We start from the raw sequence: 12,200 nt of genomic DNA on the forward strand, positions 1-12,200 counted from the left end.
ATGTATTAGAGTTGAAGTCAGTGGTTCCTGTCAACTTACTCTCTCTTCTTTCTTCTTCTAGACAGTCTACTTCGCCCAGGAGGGTGCAACCCCGAGGCTCAGAAAACAAATAAACAACGTAGGAGTAAGTAATTAGTTTTCCTTTGGTTTGTGTAGAATAGGACCCTTTTTCCACACCGTTGTATAGCACGAGCCCTACTACCTTGGCACATTGATAAACGAAAAAGATATATATATTTATATAGGAACAAGTTAAGGAAAGAAAAGAGCAAGAAAGAGAATAAAACATTTCCTACTATTTCCACTTGTTATTCCCTTTCTCTCCAAGGTAATATCGTCAGCTATTTGGATTTATAACCCTGAAATGGTTTCAATTAAATAAATCATGTTACCCACTTTCGGGTCAAATTCTTTTCTCAGACGTATAGGGTTAGAAAGTAAACAACAGTGTGGGGACTATGCGGGTTTCTGCAGGCTGAAATTATGGTTTGAACGAGTGAGGAAAGAAGTGTGCACGAATGCCACAACCTCCCAGTTCCGTCCTCCCCTTCCCTCGTTTCAGTACAACCAGCTCGACCCTACCCATTTGGTTCTGCCTCTGACCCAGGTACCGTGTCTGCCGCACCTCTCCTGAGTTGCCGGCAGCTTGTGCCCATACTCGGCGGGTGACCACCACTCCACCCTCCACTCTTCCGAGGCTCAGTCAGGCCCTGTGACCTCAGGTACAGCGTCTTCCTTCCTGGGTCCATTTGCATTGGATTTCTCAACGCACTCTGACCACTCTGTTGTTAGATGCGTGCGTCCTGCGTCTTCCTGGTCTCTCTTGCCCCACCTTTAATCTTCATCTCCTTATTCTCCTCTTCCTCACCCGGTGATCTTGTTTTCTCCACCTGAATGGTTCTAGATTCCTTCCACTCCGCCTTCATAGGACAACGGTAGCCCTTCTTTTGTTTTATAACTTTTGCTTCCATTTTCTTTTTTAGGCTCCAGGGAACCTGCTGGACGAGGCTCGAGGAGACCTCACCCAATACGGAGTTAAGAAGGGGGGGGGGGGGTTCTTATCGAGGTCTCCCTGATCTCCCTCATATCCGGCTAAAGAGAGAAGTTGGACATGAGGTGTTGATCAGTGTACGGATATCTTGCATGCCAATGCGGCCAAAATCTGAAGGGTGTGTGTTCCATCAGAAGAGCATCTTCCATGGAAACGAGTGCACACGGGAGTAGTCCAGAGATCAGCAGCACCTCGAAGGGCGGTCAGTCAAAGGCCAAGCTGACAAAATTCTAAAGCATCCCAGATGTGAAAAGAGCGATCAAAACAATACCGAAGACAGCAAAGAACCTAAGAATCGTACCAGAATCGAAACATGAAGCAGAGGCACACACGTCCGAACCAGATGGAGAAGAGAAAACAATCTAGAAGAAGTTGATGCCCATGTGCAGTATCACCGTGGACACAGAGTGGTGGGATGGGGTCAATTTCCTCTTTGCCTTGTTGTGCTTGCATTTGGACTTCGATTTGTACTTACCGGAGGACAGTGACTGCGAAGTGAGCTCTTCGAGAAATGGCCCCACAAGTGGGACGAAGTCTGCACCTGTGACCTGGAGTGAGAGCTACACGAAGGTCGTTACTTCTTCTGTTTAATGACCTACAACTTAATTTCTTGATTCCGTATCGCCTTTGGATGCATAAGAGCACACCTATTGCATAACTGGGTCGTGTTTCGAGCCCAAACACCAAAGAAACACCCTGTGAAGATCAATGTGCTTCAGACAATCAATGCATGGTTTGAAACCTGGAATTTTAGGGGACAGCGTTCTCTAGAACACTGGATTTCTTTTTAGGAGTCATCGGGAGGCTGGCTAATTTGGGTGCAGAACTTGGTATCTGTGTTGGAAGTCACTGATATAAAGGAATTTATGGCCGCATGCAGGGTTGGTGCTTATATGCAGCTCGACTCCATCACTTCCGAGGTGGGACAGAGAAAGAGACGAGCTGCACAGTGCCATCTTGAGGCCCACTGGAAAACTTTTCTAGATCCATTCGGGTTTGCCTATGGAATATTCTAAGGCGAGGAATCTGCAGGTAGAAGTATCAATCCAAATGTAAGAACTCTTGGAAACAATAACAATGTCTTGGTTCAGAACAGTGGCATCTGTCACTAAATGTTAATCTTCAAACACAGTATTCCAAGTCTATATTTGGAAGCACTGAACAGTAATGCTGTATGAACCGAAAAAATGATTATTGCGCATGCTAGGCATGACTGATTAGCCTTATCGTATTAAGTAGGTTTTCTATAGGAGTAAACAAATGACAAATAGCAATGTACATTCTTTGCCGTAACGGCAACAGAAAAGCAACCACCAACAAAAAAGGGCTGAGTTAGTACAGCTGTTAATGCCCGCTAGTTGTTACTGTGGTGCCAACATACCTTCTGTAATTAATTTCACCACCCAATGGCACACTTTTTGCATCAGAGGGGCACCAACTCATACTAGGAACATTAAAGTAGAGAAGGAAAATGGGATTGTATTATTATACAGACTGGTAACAGTAATATATGTAAGGTATGTACTACAACTTGTGACGAAAAACAGAAGAAGCATAGTATGTCATTAAATCTTTGTTATACAATATATTACATTTTTAAATTTAGGATGTGGTATATGCTTTGTAGAAGACATATCTCTAAAAGGCTTTTTTTTAATATCAAACAGTCAACAAATTTACAATTCGCACATTGAGCAAAATGTAACTGAAAGTTTATGTATATAGTATATATATCAGTTAGCCTTGAAGGAAAAGTCACATTTTAGAAAACATGTCATCATAAAACAAAGGAAAATGCCTGTACAGGTCTTAGCTCCGAGTTTATATGGTGCTAAAATTAAAAAATTAATTAATTTTGTGGCGTTACTAAGGTAAATCGAAGAACACAGACTCACCCAAAACCAATCTTGTTCCAGGTGGAATTTGCATGCAGACTTTTAGCCAACTGACATTTGATGTCCTAATTAGTTACCAGTGAATCATGTTTAAATTTGCATTAATTCCGAATTGTCAAATAAGGAATGGGTTAGTTAAGTAAGGGGACCACTTTGAAAAATTCACACATTTTGGAGTTTTGGGGTTAAGGTTTTCTGGAAAGTGTATCACTGAATACTAGCATAGTTTTAGAACTGTGACTGAACATATTATGAGCATTTTAAAGCTTAGAAAGGTAAGTGACTAAGAAAAAGGAAAATGTTACTTACCCAGTATGCATCTGTTCTTGGCATATAGAGATGTAAAGTCATATGCTGTACATAGATCGCCATCTAGTGTTGGGTCCGGATGTTTGCACTTTGTTTTTCTTTGAAGAAGTCTTTCCAGTCACAAGGTAGGCGACTCCTCCTTTCGGTGATGGTGCGCTTGGGCATCGACTCCATTGTTAGACTGTTTTCCCACAGAGAGTGATAATGAAGTTAAGAGTAGTAAAGGGAGATGTCCATGAATGCATGTATATAAGTGAGATGTTACTGCAACAGGTATAGGTTCCCGGGGAGGCGGGTGGGTGCATATGACTCTATATGCCAAGAACAGATGCATACTGGGTAAGTTGCATTTTCCGTTCGAGGCATATGAGGTGTAGATCATATGCTGTGCATAGACTATATAGCAGTTATCTCCCAAAGTGGTGGCTAACCTGTTTACGTTGCAGAGGTCTGAAAATGTGTACGTAAAACTGCCTGGCCCACTCTAGCTTGTTGTCTTGCTAACACATCTACACAATAGTGTTTTGTGAATGTGTGAGGTGTAGACCATGTTGCAGATTTGCATATGTCATTTATGCCATAGAAGCCCCTAATTTGAGTTTAGAGTGTGCTCTAGGGGGAACTGTTAATGTTAGTTTTGCTCTTGCATAGCATTTTTTAATGCACTTGACTATCCACCTTGCAATACCTGATTTTGATATGTGATTGCCTTTATGTGGTGGAGTAAAAGCGACAGAAAGTTGATTTGTGTTACGTAAAGGTTTGTAATAAAGCAATGCTCTCTTTACATCCAATATGTGTAGAGCACGTTCTGCCATGGAATCTGGTTGAGGGAAGGACACAGGTAACTCAACAGATTGATATGAAAAGCCTAAATGACTTTATAAAGGAATTTAGGATTAGTCCGAAGAATCACTTTGTTTAAGTGCATTTGTAACCAGCATTTACAATGCAATGGTCTCGGCAATATTATAGGTAGAGCTATTGGTATTGCTCATTATTTTTTTATCATTTTTGTATCCCTAAATAAATGGCATTGTCATTTCTATTGGCATTAGTTTTTTTTTGTGCATATGTGATACCTATTGCATTAGCAGAGAGAGAGTGAGGTAGTGAGATAGAGAGAGTGAGGTATTGGAAGAGAGAGTGAGGTAGTGAGAGAGTGAGGTAGATAGAGAGTGAGGTAGTGAAAGAGTGAGTTAGTGAGTGAGGTATTTTCTGACGTAGTGAGATCGAGAAACAGTGAGTGATGTTGTGAGATAGCGAAAGATTGAGGTAGTGAAAGAGAGAGTGAGGTAGTAAGGGATGTTGTGAGGTATTAAGATAGAAACAGAGTGATGTAGTGAAGTAGTGTGATAGAGTGATGTAGTGAAAGAGTGAGTGTAGGTGGCCCCACCACTTTTATCCATGGCCCCTTGTGCGCCCCCTAAAAATCTCTCCTCGAGATGCCACTGCAGAAAGTGTCTGGGGGTGGATGAAAGAGGCATGAGGTGGATTCAAGACTACGCGGTGTGGGCAGTCCTTACTCCGAGCTTTGATGGCAACACTTGGGCACCTGCGGTTATTATTTTACAAATTAAGCACTAGAGTACGTCCCATCACGCAGTCTCTTGCGGCTCCCCCACTCGAGCACTGCACCGTGACCGCACGTTTTGTGCCATTGCACAGTTTTACAATATTTACGTTCCCAGCGTTCGTCAGATATACGTCATTATGTGTAAGGAGTGGAGGTGAGAAAAATTGTGATCTGTTCCGTGCCGGATCGTTGGGCTTATCAAGGTCCGATACCTGGTTCCTAGACCTGAAGGGGAACCTTACTCACAACACGTTATACGGCTCGATCACAACGTGTCCCAGGCTGCCTTTTAAACACTCAACAAGAAGATTAACGTGGACACGGATTAAACGGGAATCAATCCAGAAAAAGATGGATATACAATTCTCAACTCTAATCAACTTAGGAGACGTAACTATGATTTGCTAGCCTTGAAAAAGCCCAGTGGGCGAAACGCGCGTCGGCTGTTGCTGCTCTGCGTTGTTGTTTGATGAATAAAATAATCTGCAACAGGACCTGATTGGGAAACTTCTTTATATTCGATTGCGAAAAAGGACACTCGTTGCCTAGGTTTTGACTAAACCTTTGGATTATAGTGATTCTCCTTGGGTGTGCTCAGGTGTAATTTGACTTTATGTGTAAGGAGTTAATCTGTTTTAATGACAAACGCATTTCTCGTGTGTTTTGCTATGTGCTGCAACTGCGACAGAAGTCATTATGTATGGTGATATTGCCCTTAGCCCCGCCCACTTGCCACACCTCTATTTTAGTGAGTACCTGCACTTATTTGTTCCCATTTAAAGCACTGGTGGTACGGTTCATAGGGTGGTACAGGAGCATGCTAACTGAAAAACAAAACAGCACACGCCTTTAAAGCTCGTTGCACTCAGTGGTTTAAAAAACACTCATAGGTTCTAAGCTAACAATTACCATCTAACTAACTCAGACTTCTATCCTTCTGAGGACAATAACCTGAGTGCCATCAAATTGGGTAACATCAACATTTGTTATGTATAGCGCCTGAAAAGTGTAATATCAAGCACAGTGCACTATGTTAAAACGGGTTCGTATTGCGCTCAGCTCTTCTGGCATCAGTTTCCCCAGTGGCAGAGATTCTATAAGGGTCCGTTTTTACATCTCACCTCCTTTGGACAGCGAGGCCCTCACCACGCCCACTGAGGGACGCGTGCATTTTCCCGGTTGGGACCTCAGACTCTCCCCTGGGATCGGCGATTTCAGGCCCTCGGAGGCTCTTCGCTGTTCTCAAACCCTCATTGCCTGCTTATATCGGCGGACCCTCACCTTCCCATAGAATTGGAGTCCTCAGACCGGAAAACTGAAAGCGGCGAGAAACACTAGTGAGCGGGCGAGGGGGAGCTGAAGGAAGAGAACGAAGTAGAGATGGAAAGATCGGGAGACGACGACAGCGTGAAAGGAGGGGGAAAGAAAACTAGAGGGGCATGAAGAAAGTAAAGACATGAAAGGAAAGAAGGTAAAGGCATGAAAGGGAACGGCGAGAAGGAAGCGTCCTGGGGTGAGACTAGAGGGGGAAAGAAAAAGAGGTGAATGGAGGCAGGGCGAGGAGTGCGCGTTTGGACACTGAAGGACTGGTAATGAATGGCCGGAGGCGGAAAGTGAAGGGAGGGGCGAGTGGAGAGGCGGTCAAAAAAGGGACGGAGAGAGGTGAACAGGGATGGCAGGGCTGAACAAGGCAGAGCAAAAGGCAAGCACACCACTGCCTTTCTCCGAGGCAAAGCAGAAATGCCTCGGAGAAACGCAGCGGCGGTTTCAGATTCGGGGGCGTGTTTCTTTTTCTCTCCTCTTGCCATTGGCAGGAGGAGAGAAAAACACGCCTAAAAAGGGCGTTGCTAAAAAGTGGAAAGAACAGCAAGAAACACGCCCCTGAATCTGAAAAAGACGGAGCCTATTTGGAGGGACGGCTCTCTCCTCCAATGGCTGGCCTCCGTTTAGGAAGCCAGCCAATGGAGGAGAAGCAAAAAGAGAGGCGGGCTAAATAGCCACTCTAGGAAACATTAAATCTCCGACTTCCGGCTTCCGGTTCTGCCTTCGGCAGACCGGTAGTCCTCGACCTAAAAAGGGTTCTTCTATAGTTAATGTCTGAAGCTCACCCACTCTTCTGAGTGATGTGATAGCAATGAGGAAAGCGACTTTCCATGTGAGAAACTGCAGTTCACATTTATGCAATGGCTTAAAGGGTAGACCCATTAGTCTTGTGAGAACAACGCTGAGATACCACACTGGAGCAGGTGGAATGACTCTTTTGAGTCCCTCCATAAAGGCTTCGATAACAGGCACTCTAAAAAGAGATAGATTCTGTCGGTTCTGAAGGTATGCAGCCACTGCAGCCAGATGTAAGCGTATGGACGTGTAGGTTAAATTGGAGTGTTGTAGATGTAACAAATAACATATGTTTTGTACAGAAGCATTAAGCGACTTGATGAGGTTGTTATTACAGTATATCACAAATCGCTTCCACTTTGCTGCATAGCAGGCTCTTGTAGTAGGACACCTAGCCTATTTGATGATATTCATGCAGTCCGGCGGTAGATTAAGATAGCCAAGCTCTAAGACTTCAGGAGCCAGATCGAGTTGACTGGGGTCTAATATGTCTTATGTCGCCATGGCTCTGTGTGAGAAGATTGGGTGCAAGACGTAGCTTCTGGTGAGGAACTACTGAGAGGTCCAATTGGGTTGTGAACCAAGGTTGACGTGCCCATGTGGGAGCAACTAGGATTAGTGTCAGGAACGCTTGTTTGAGTAAGTTAGTGACCAATTCATCCATAGTGCATTGCCTTTGGCCAATGGGTGTGGATACCTGGACGCGAAGTTTGGGCATTTTGGTATGTGGCGAACAGTTCTATGTGAGGGACTCCCAAACGTTGAAAGTATGGAAGGAGGACCTGAGGGTGGAGTTCCCATTTGTGTATATGCAGTCTCTGTCTGCTGAGGAGATCTGCAATCTGGTTGTTGACTCCTTGGAGGTGTTCCGCTAGGAGATAAAGTTTGTGGTAGATGGCCTACCTCCAGATGTCTTGGGCTAAGTGGGAAAGTTGGAGAGAATGTGTTCCCCCGCCCCCCGTTTTTGTATGTAATACATGGCTGTCATGTTGTCTGTACGAATTAGGGCAGCTTTGCCCTATAGGAGAGTTTGAAACGCCTTGAGTGCTAGGAATATTGAAAGCAGCTCTAGGTGCATGAAGTGGAGCAACTTCTGTTGTTGGTTCTACAAGGCTTGCAGTGTGTGCTATTGTAGTGGAGCTCCCAGTGAGGGAAGTGTCTGCTGTCGGTACGATCTGGGTCTAAATTTTGTGTGTTCCACCACTGAACAGAGCGATGAGTGCGGTTGCTTACCAACACTAGATCGGTCAACAGACCTTGTGACTGGTTCCACTGACTGACTAAGCATTCTTGAAGTGGACGCACGTGCAGTCTGCCATGGGGAACAATCATGATACAGAATGACATTATTCCCAGTAACTGCATGTAAGTTCGAGCTGGAATCCAATGGTTGGATTGGAAGCAGAGAACTAAAGCCTGAATATTTTGAATTCTGGCTGAGCTGGGAAAAGCAAGAGTTTTTTGAGTATCTATTGTGGCTCCTAGGTAGTCCTTTGTATCAGTTGGTTGGAGATGTGACTTTGGCACATTGATTGTGAACCGTAGTTGATGCAGTAACCGAATTGTGATTAAAGTGAGCTGTAGACATTGTTGGTACTTGTTGCCTTTGATAAGCCAGTCTAAGTACGGGAAAACGAGAATGCTTTGCCTCCTTAAGTGAGCAGCTACTACCGCCAGACACTTTGTGAAGACTCTGGGGCGGTGGAGACGCCGAATGGGAGTACCCTGAACTGATAGTGTTGACTGGAATAAGAAATTAGGCTTCTTTTAGATCTAGAGTAGATAGAAAATCGCCTTTGTGTAGCAGAGGAAATACCTGTTGAAGTGTCACCATGGGGAAATGGTCTGACTGAATGTACCGGTTGAGTTCTCGGAGATCTAAAATTGGCTTGTGAGAACCATCTTTTTGGGGATTAGGAAATAAAAAGAGTATACGCCCAATCAGTGATGTTGAGGCGGCACAGGCTCTATAGCCCCTTTTAGATGTAGAGACTGAACCTCTTGTTTGAGGAGGTGTAGATGGTCTGGTGATAGTTTGTGGGGCTTTGGTGGAATATTTGGAGGCATGTTGATAAATTCCAGGCAGTAACCAGAATGGATCATTTGGAGTACCCAATTGTCTGTTCTTATTGCTTGCCAGACTGGTAGAAAATCTGACAGTCTTCCCCCGACAGGTGTTGAGTAGTCGGGGGGGAAGTGGAGGCAAGTCCCTGTTTTGTGTTGGCGGGGGAGGGGTGTGTGTTTGAACCCCGGGCCCTGCTCTTACCGTGGATACCCCTGTAACCTCCCCTGAAATAACCCCTAGATGAAGAGGGTTATTAACTTTATTTCAGATATACCTAATTTTATAGGAAATCAAAGACTCGCAGGGATTTGTCTGGGTGGTGATTTTAACGCAAAGATTGCAGGGGGAAACATTCTAATTCTCTTCCGCCCCCCTCTGGTCAATCCATTCAAAAGGGGGCTTGAGTTATTGGACCATTTATTAAATAGTAGTCTATCAAACGTAATGGATATCGCAGCTACAAACAATGGGGACAGCCCAATACCCACTCATAGAGGTCATGGCTGCGCCTCAACAATAGATTACGTTTTATAACGGCCACACTAGAAGATCACCTAGTTAAAGCAGAGGTTAAACCATCCACTTTTGGGGATCATAACCCAATTTCAGTTTTACTTAGGGTTGCTCCCAGACCTGATCCTAGAAAAGAGATAGGGGCCGGTAACCTAGAATCCTCTACAGACAATTTAAGGGTCAAATGGAAAGGTATTGATAACAGTAGTGTGTTTCAAAAAATGTTACAAACCTATCGATCACTCTGTGAGACTTGTCTTTCACCTGTTGATCCTAACCCAGAGGTAGTTTCTGCTTTTGTTCAACTATGCGAAGGCATTAAAAAATTTATCTCAAGACCTGCACTTGCATCCAACTCTAACCCTAGGTGGTTTAACAGCATTTGCTCTCGGGCAAATAGAGAGCTCAGAGATGCTCTCTCAGCTTCCCCTAGGGACCCTAACCTCATTAGATCATTGAGGCATCTTTACAAAAGAGTGACTAAGCAGAGGAAAGACGAGATCCCAAAAAGAACAATAGAACAACTTGGCTTGTGCTGCAAGATTTAGTAACTCAAATGGTTTTTGGACAGCGGCCAAGTCACTGAGATCACTGGGTAATACACTCACTCCGTTAAGTTGTAACATAACGAGTAAAGCTTGGGTAGCCCACTTTTCCAATATATATGCTGCTACGTCCCAGTGCGAAGATACCGTCGATAATTTCGTTACCACCCGAATTCAACTATCAATATCGGAGGTTGAGAATGCTATTGATCGAAGTCTGGGTAACAAGGCCCCTGACCCAGATGGGTTCTCCATTGACCTTATAAAATTTAGGTCAGAGTTCTGGGACCCTCTTTCACTTAATGTTTTTAATAATTTGACAATAACTGAAATCCCCAATACATGGACTACATCTGTTATCGTTCCAATTTTTAAAAAGGGAAACAGATACAACCTGAGTTGTTATAGACCAATTTCTTTAATTGATAATACCCTTAAGATATTGGGGAGGGTATTATTTAACAAAATCAGAAACTGGGCTGAGGAGGAAAACATTTTAAATAGATGCCAGCTAGGTTTCAGAAGCAATATTGGAACGGTGGACCAGTGTCTTAACCTTAATTTGATCATAGGTAAATACACCATAGCTCAACACGGCCCAATCTACCTAGCATTTATGGACCTTACCTCGGCCTTTGATTTTGTTAATAGATCACAACTCTGGAAATGCCTCTTAAACTACGGGTTGGATGAGGATATAGTGCACTTTTTAGCATATTTACACAGGGACCTAAGGGCACGGGTGAGAATAAGCACGGAAGGGGGCAGTTTCAGGGGACATAGTGGTCGGAAGAGGCGTAAGACAAGGGTGTGTCTTAGCCCCACTCTTGTTTATTTTATATATCAATGAGCTACATAATGTGCTGTCTGAACTGACTACAGATGTCCCAATGATTAATGGTAATAAACTGCCCGCCCTTTTATATGCGGACAATGCTGTTTTAATGGGTCGTACACCCAATGCACTGTGTATATTAGTTTGGGGTTTTGTCGATTTTATGAATGGCCAGAACCATTGTACGAATTTTAAGAAAACTTTTTAATGTGTTCCGGTCCTAAAAAATGTCTTATTAATGCTATTATTTCTGGTTCTGAAACCTTGCTATGAGCACGCACTTTCCCATATTTGGGTTTACTATTTTCAGACAATGGATCTTGGGCATCCCATTTGGCCTAAGGTCGGAGTAAATTTTAAAGGCAGTTAATTCGATTTTAAATCTCTCCCAACCGAAAAGAATTGAGGTATTGTTGTCTCTACTCAAAATCTATATAACACAGTGGGTACCCACTATAACATATGGGGCTGAAATCTAGGGCTTTATAAATTCCAAAAGTGTCCAGGTCAAAGAAAATAGATTTTGTAGGAGAATTTTGGGGATACCTATCTCTTCTTCATCCTTTGTCTGCCATAATGAGCTAAAATTATTTTATCTAGAAGATTATATCAGGTTCCGCCCTGCCCTGTTCTGGTTGAAGATTTGGCAAAATCCGGCAGCCTCACTAACCAGGGAAATTATAGTCAACTGTTTAAAATGCGACAAGTGCAGAGATATACCGTGGCTTGCAGAAGTGAGGGCAAGTTTAACTAGAGTAAATCTTGGACACATTTTTCATAAACCAGACCAGTTAGATGGAATTAGCAAAAATACTATTCGAGAAGCTATATATAAATATTATGGGGACATAAGATACGCACAAGAGCTCTCTAAAGTATCCGTCACACGTTATAAATTAATGGTAGACGACGGAGGCCCTCCCTCTTATTTACCAGTTAGTTACCTTTTAAGAGATATTACCCGCTGGGAACAAAGTTTGCTCTTCCGCCTTAGATCTGGCACATTAAAATATTTGTTGTGTTTCCCCTTAGGCATGCAGCCTAACATTGAGGAATTGCCTTGCCCTTGCGGCAATTTAGGTAAGCAATCCATGTTGCATTTTCTGTTATTTTGTAATTTTTATCAAAACTACAGTAAGCAACTTTTGATTCCGTTTTTTTAGGGCCAGTGGAAGGTTGCCTACGGGACTATCCTTCAGCTTAATGGGGAAAACGTAACACTTCGTATTTGTACTTATTTTAAAATGGCTATTCGTTCACATGCTTCCATGAACCCCCGATAAGTGTACCCGA

The 12,200-nt window shown here is 43.4% G+C and overlaps 1 protein-coding gene across 12 annotated transcripts in view; it reads right to left on the reverse strand.

Annotated features, from left to right (window-relative positions):
- AKAP13 (A-kinase anchoring protein 13) overlaps positions 1-12,200 on the reverse strand; it is a 1,236,163-nt gene that overhangs the window by 446,477 nt on the left and 777,486 nt on the right. For 6 of the 12 annotated variants that reach the window (XM_085644484.1, XM_085644479.1, XM_085644481.1 and 3 more), the window contains one exon: positions 2,433-2,495. The exons of the other annotated variants lie outside the window; for them this stretch is intronic. In XM_085644484.1, the coding sequence (XP_085500610.1) occupies positions 2,433-2,495 (63 nt within the window). The remainder of the gene's footprint in view (positions 1-2,432; positions 2,496-12,200) is intronic. 12 annotated transcript variants of the gene reach the window in all.

This window comes from Triturus cristatus, chromosome 3_1, assembly GCF_964204655.1.
Source record: "Triturus cristatus chromosome 3_1, aTriCri1.1, whole genome shotgun sequence".
Lineage (NCBI taxonomy): Eukaryota > Metazoa > Chordata > Amphibia > Caudata > Salamandridae > Triturus > Triturus cristatus.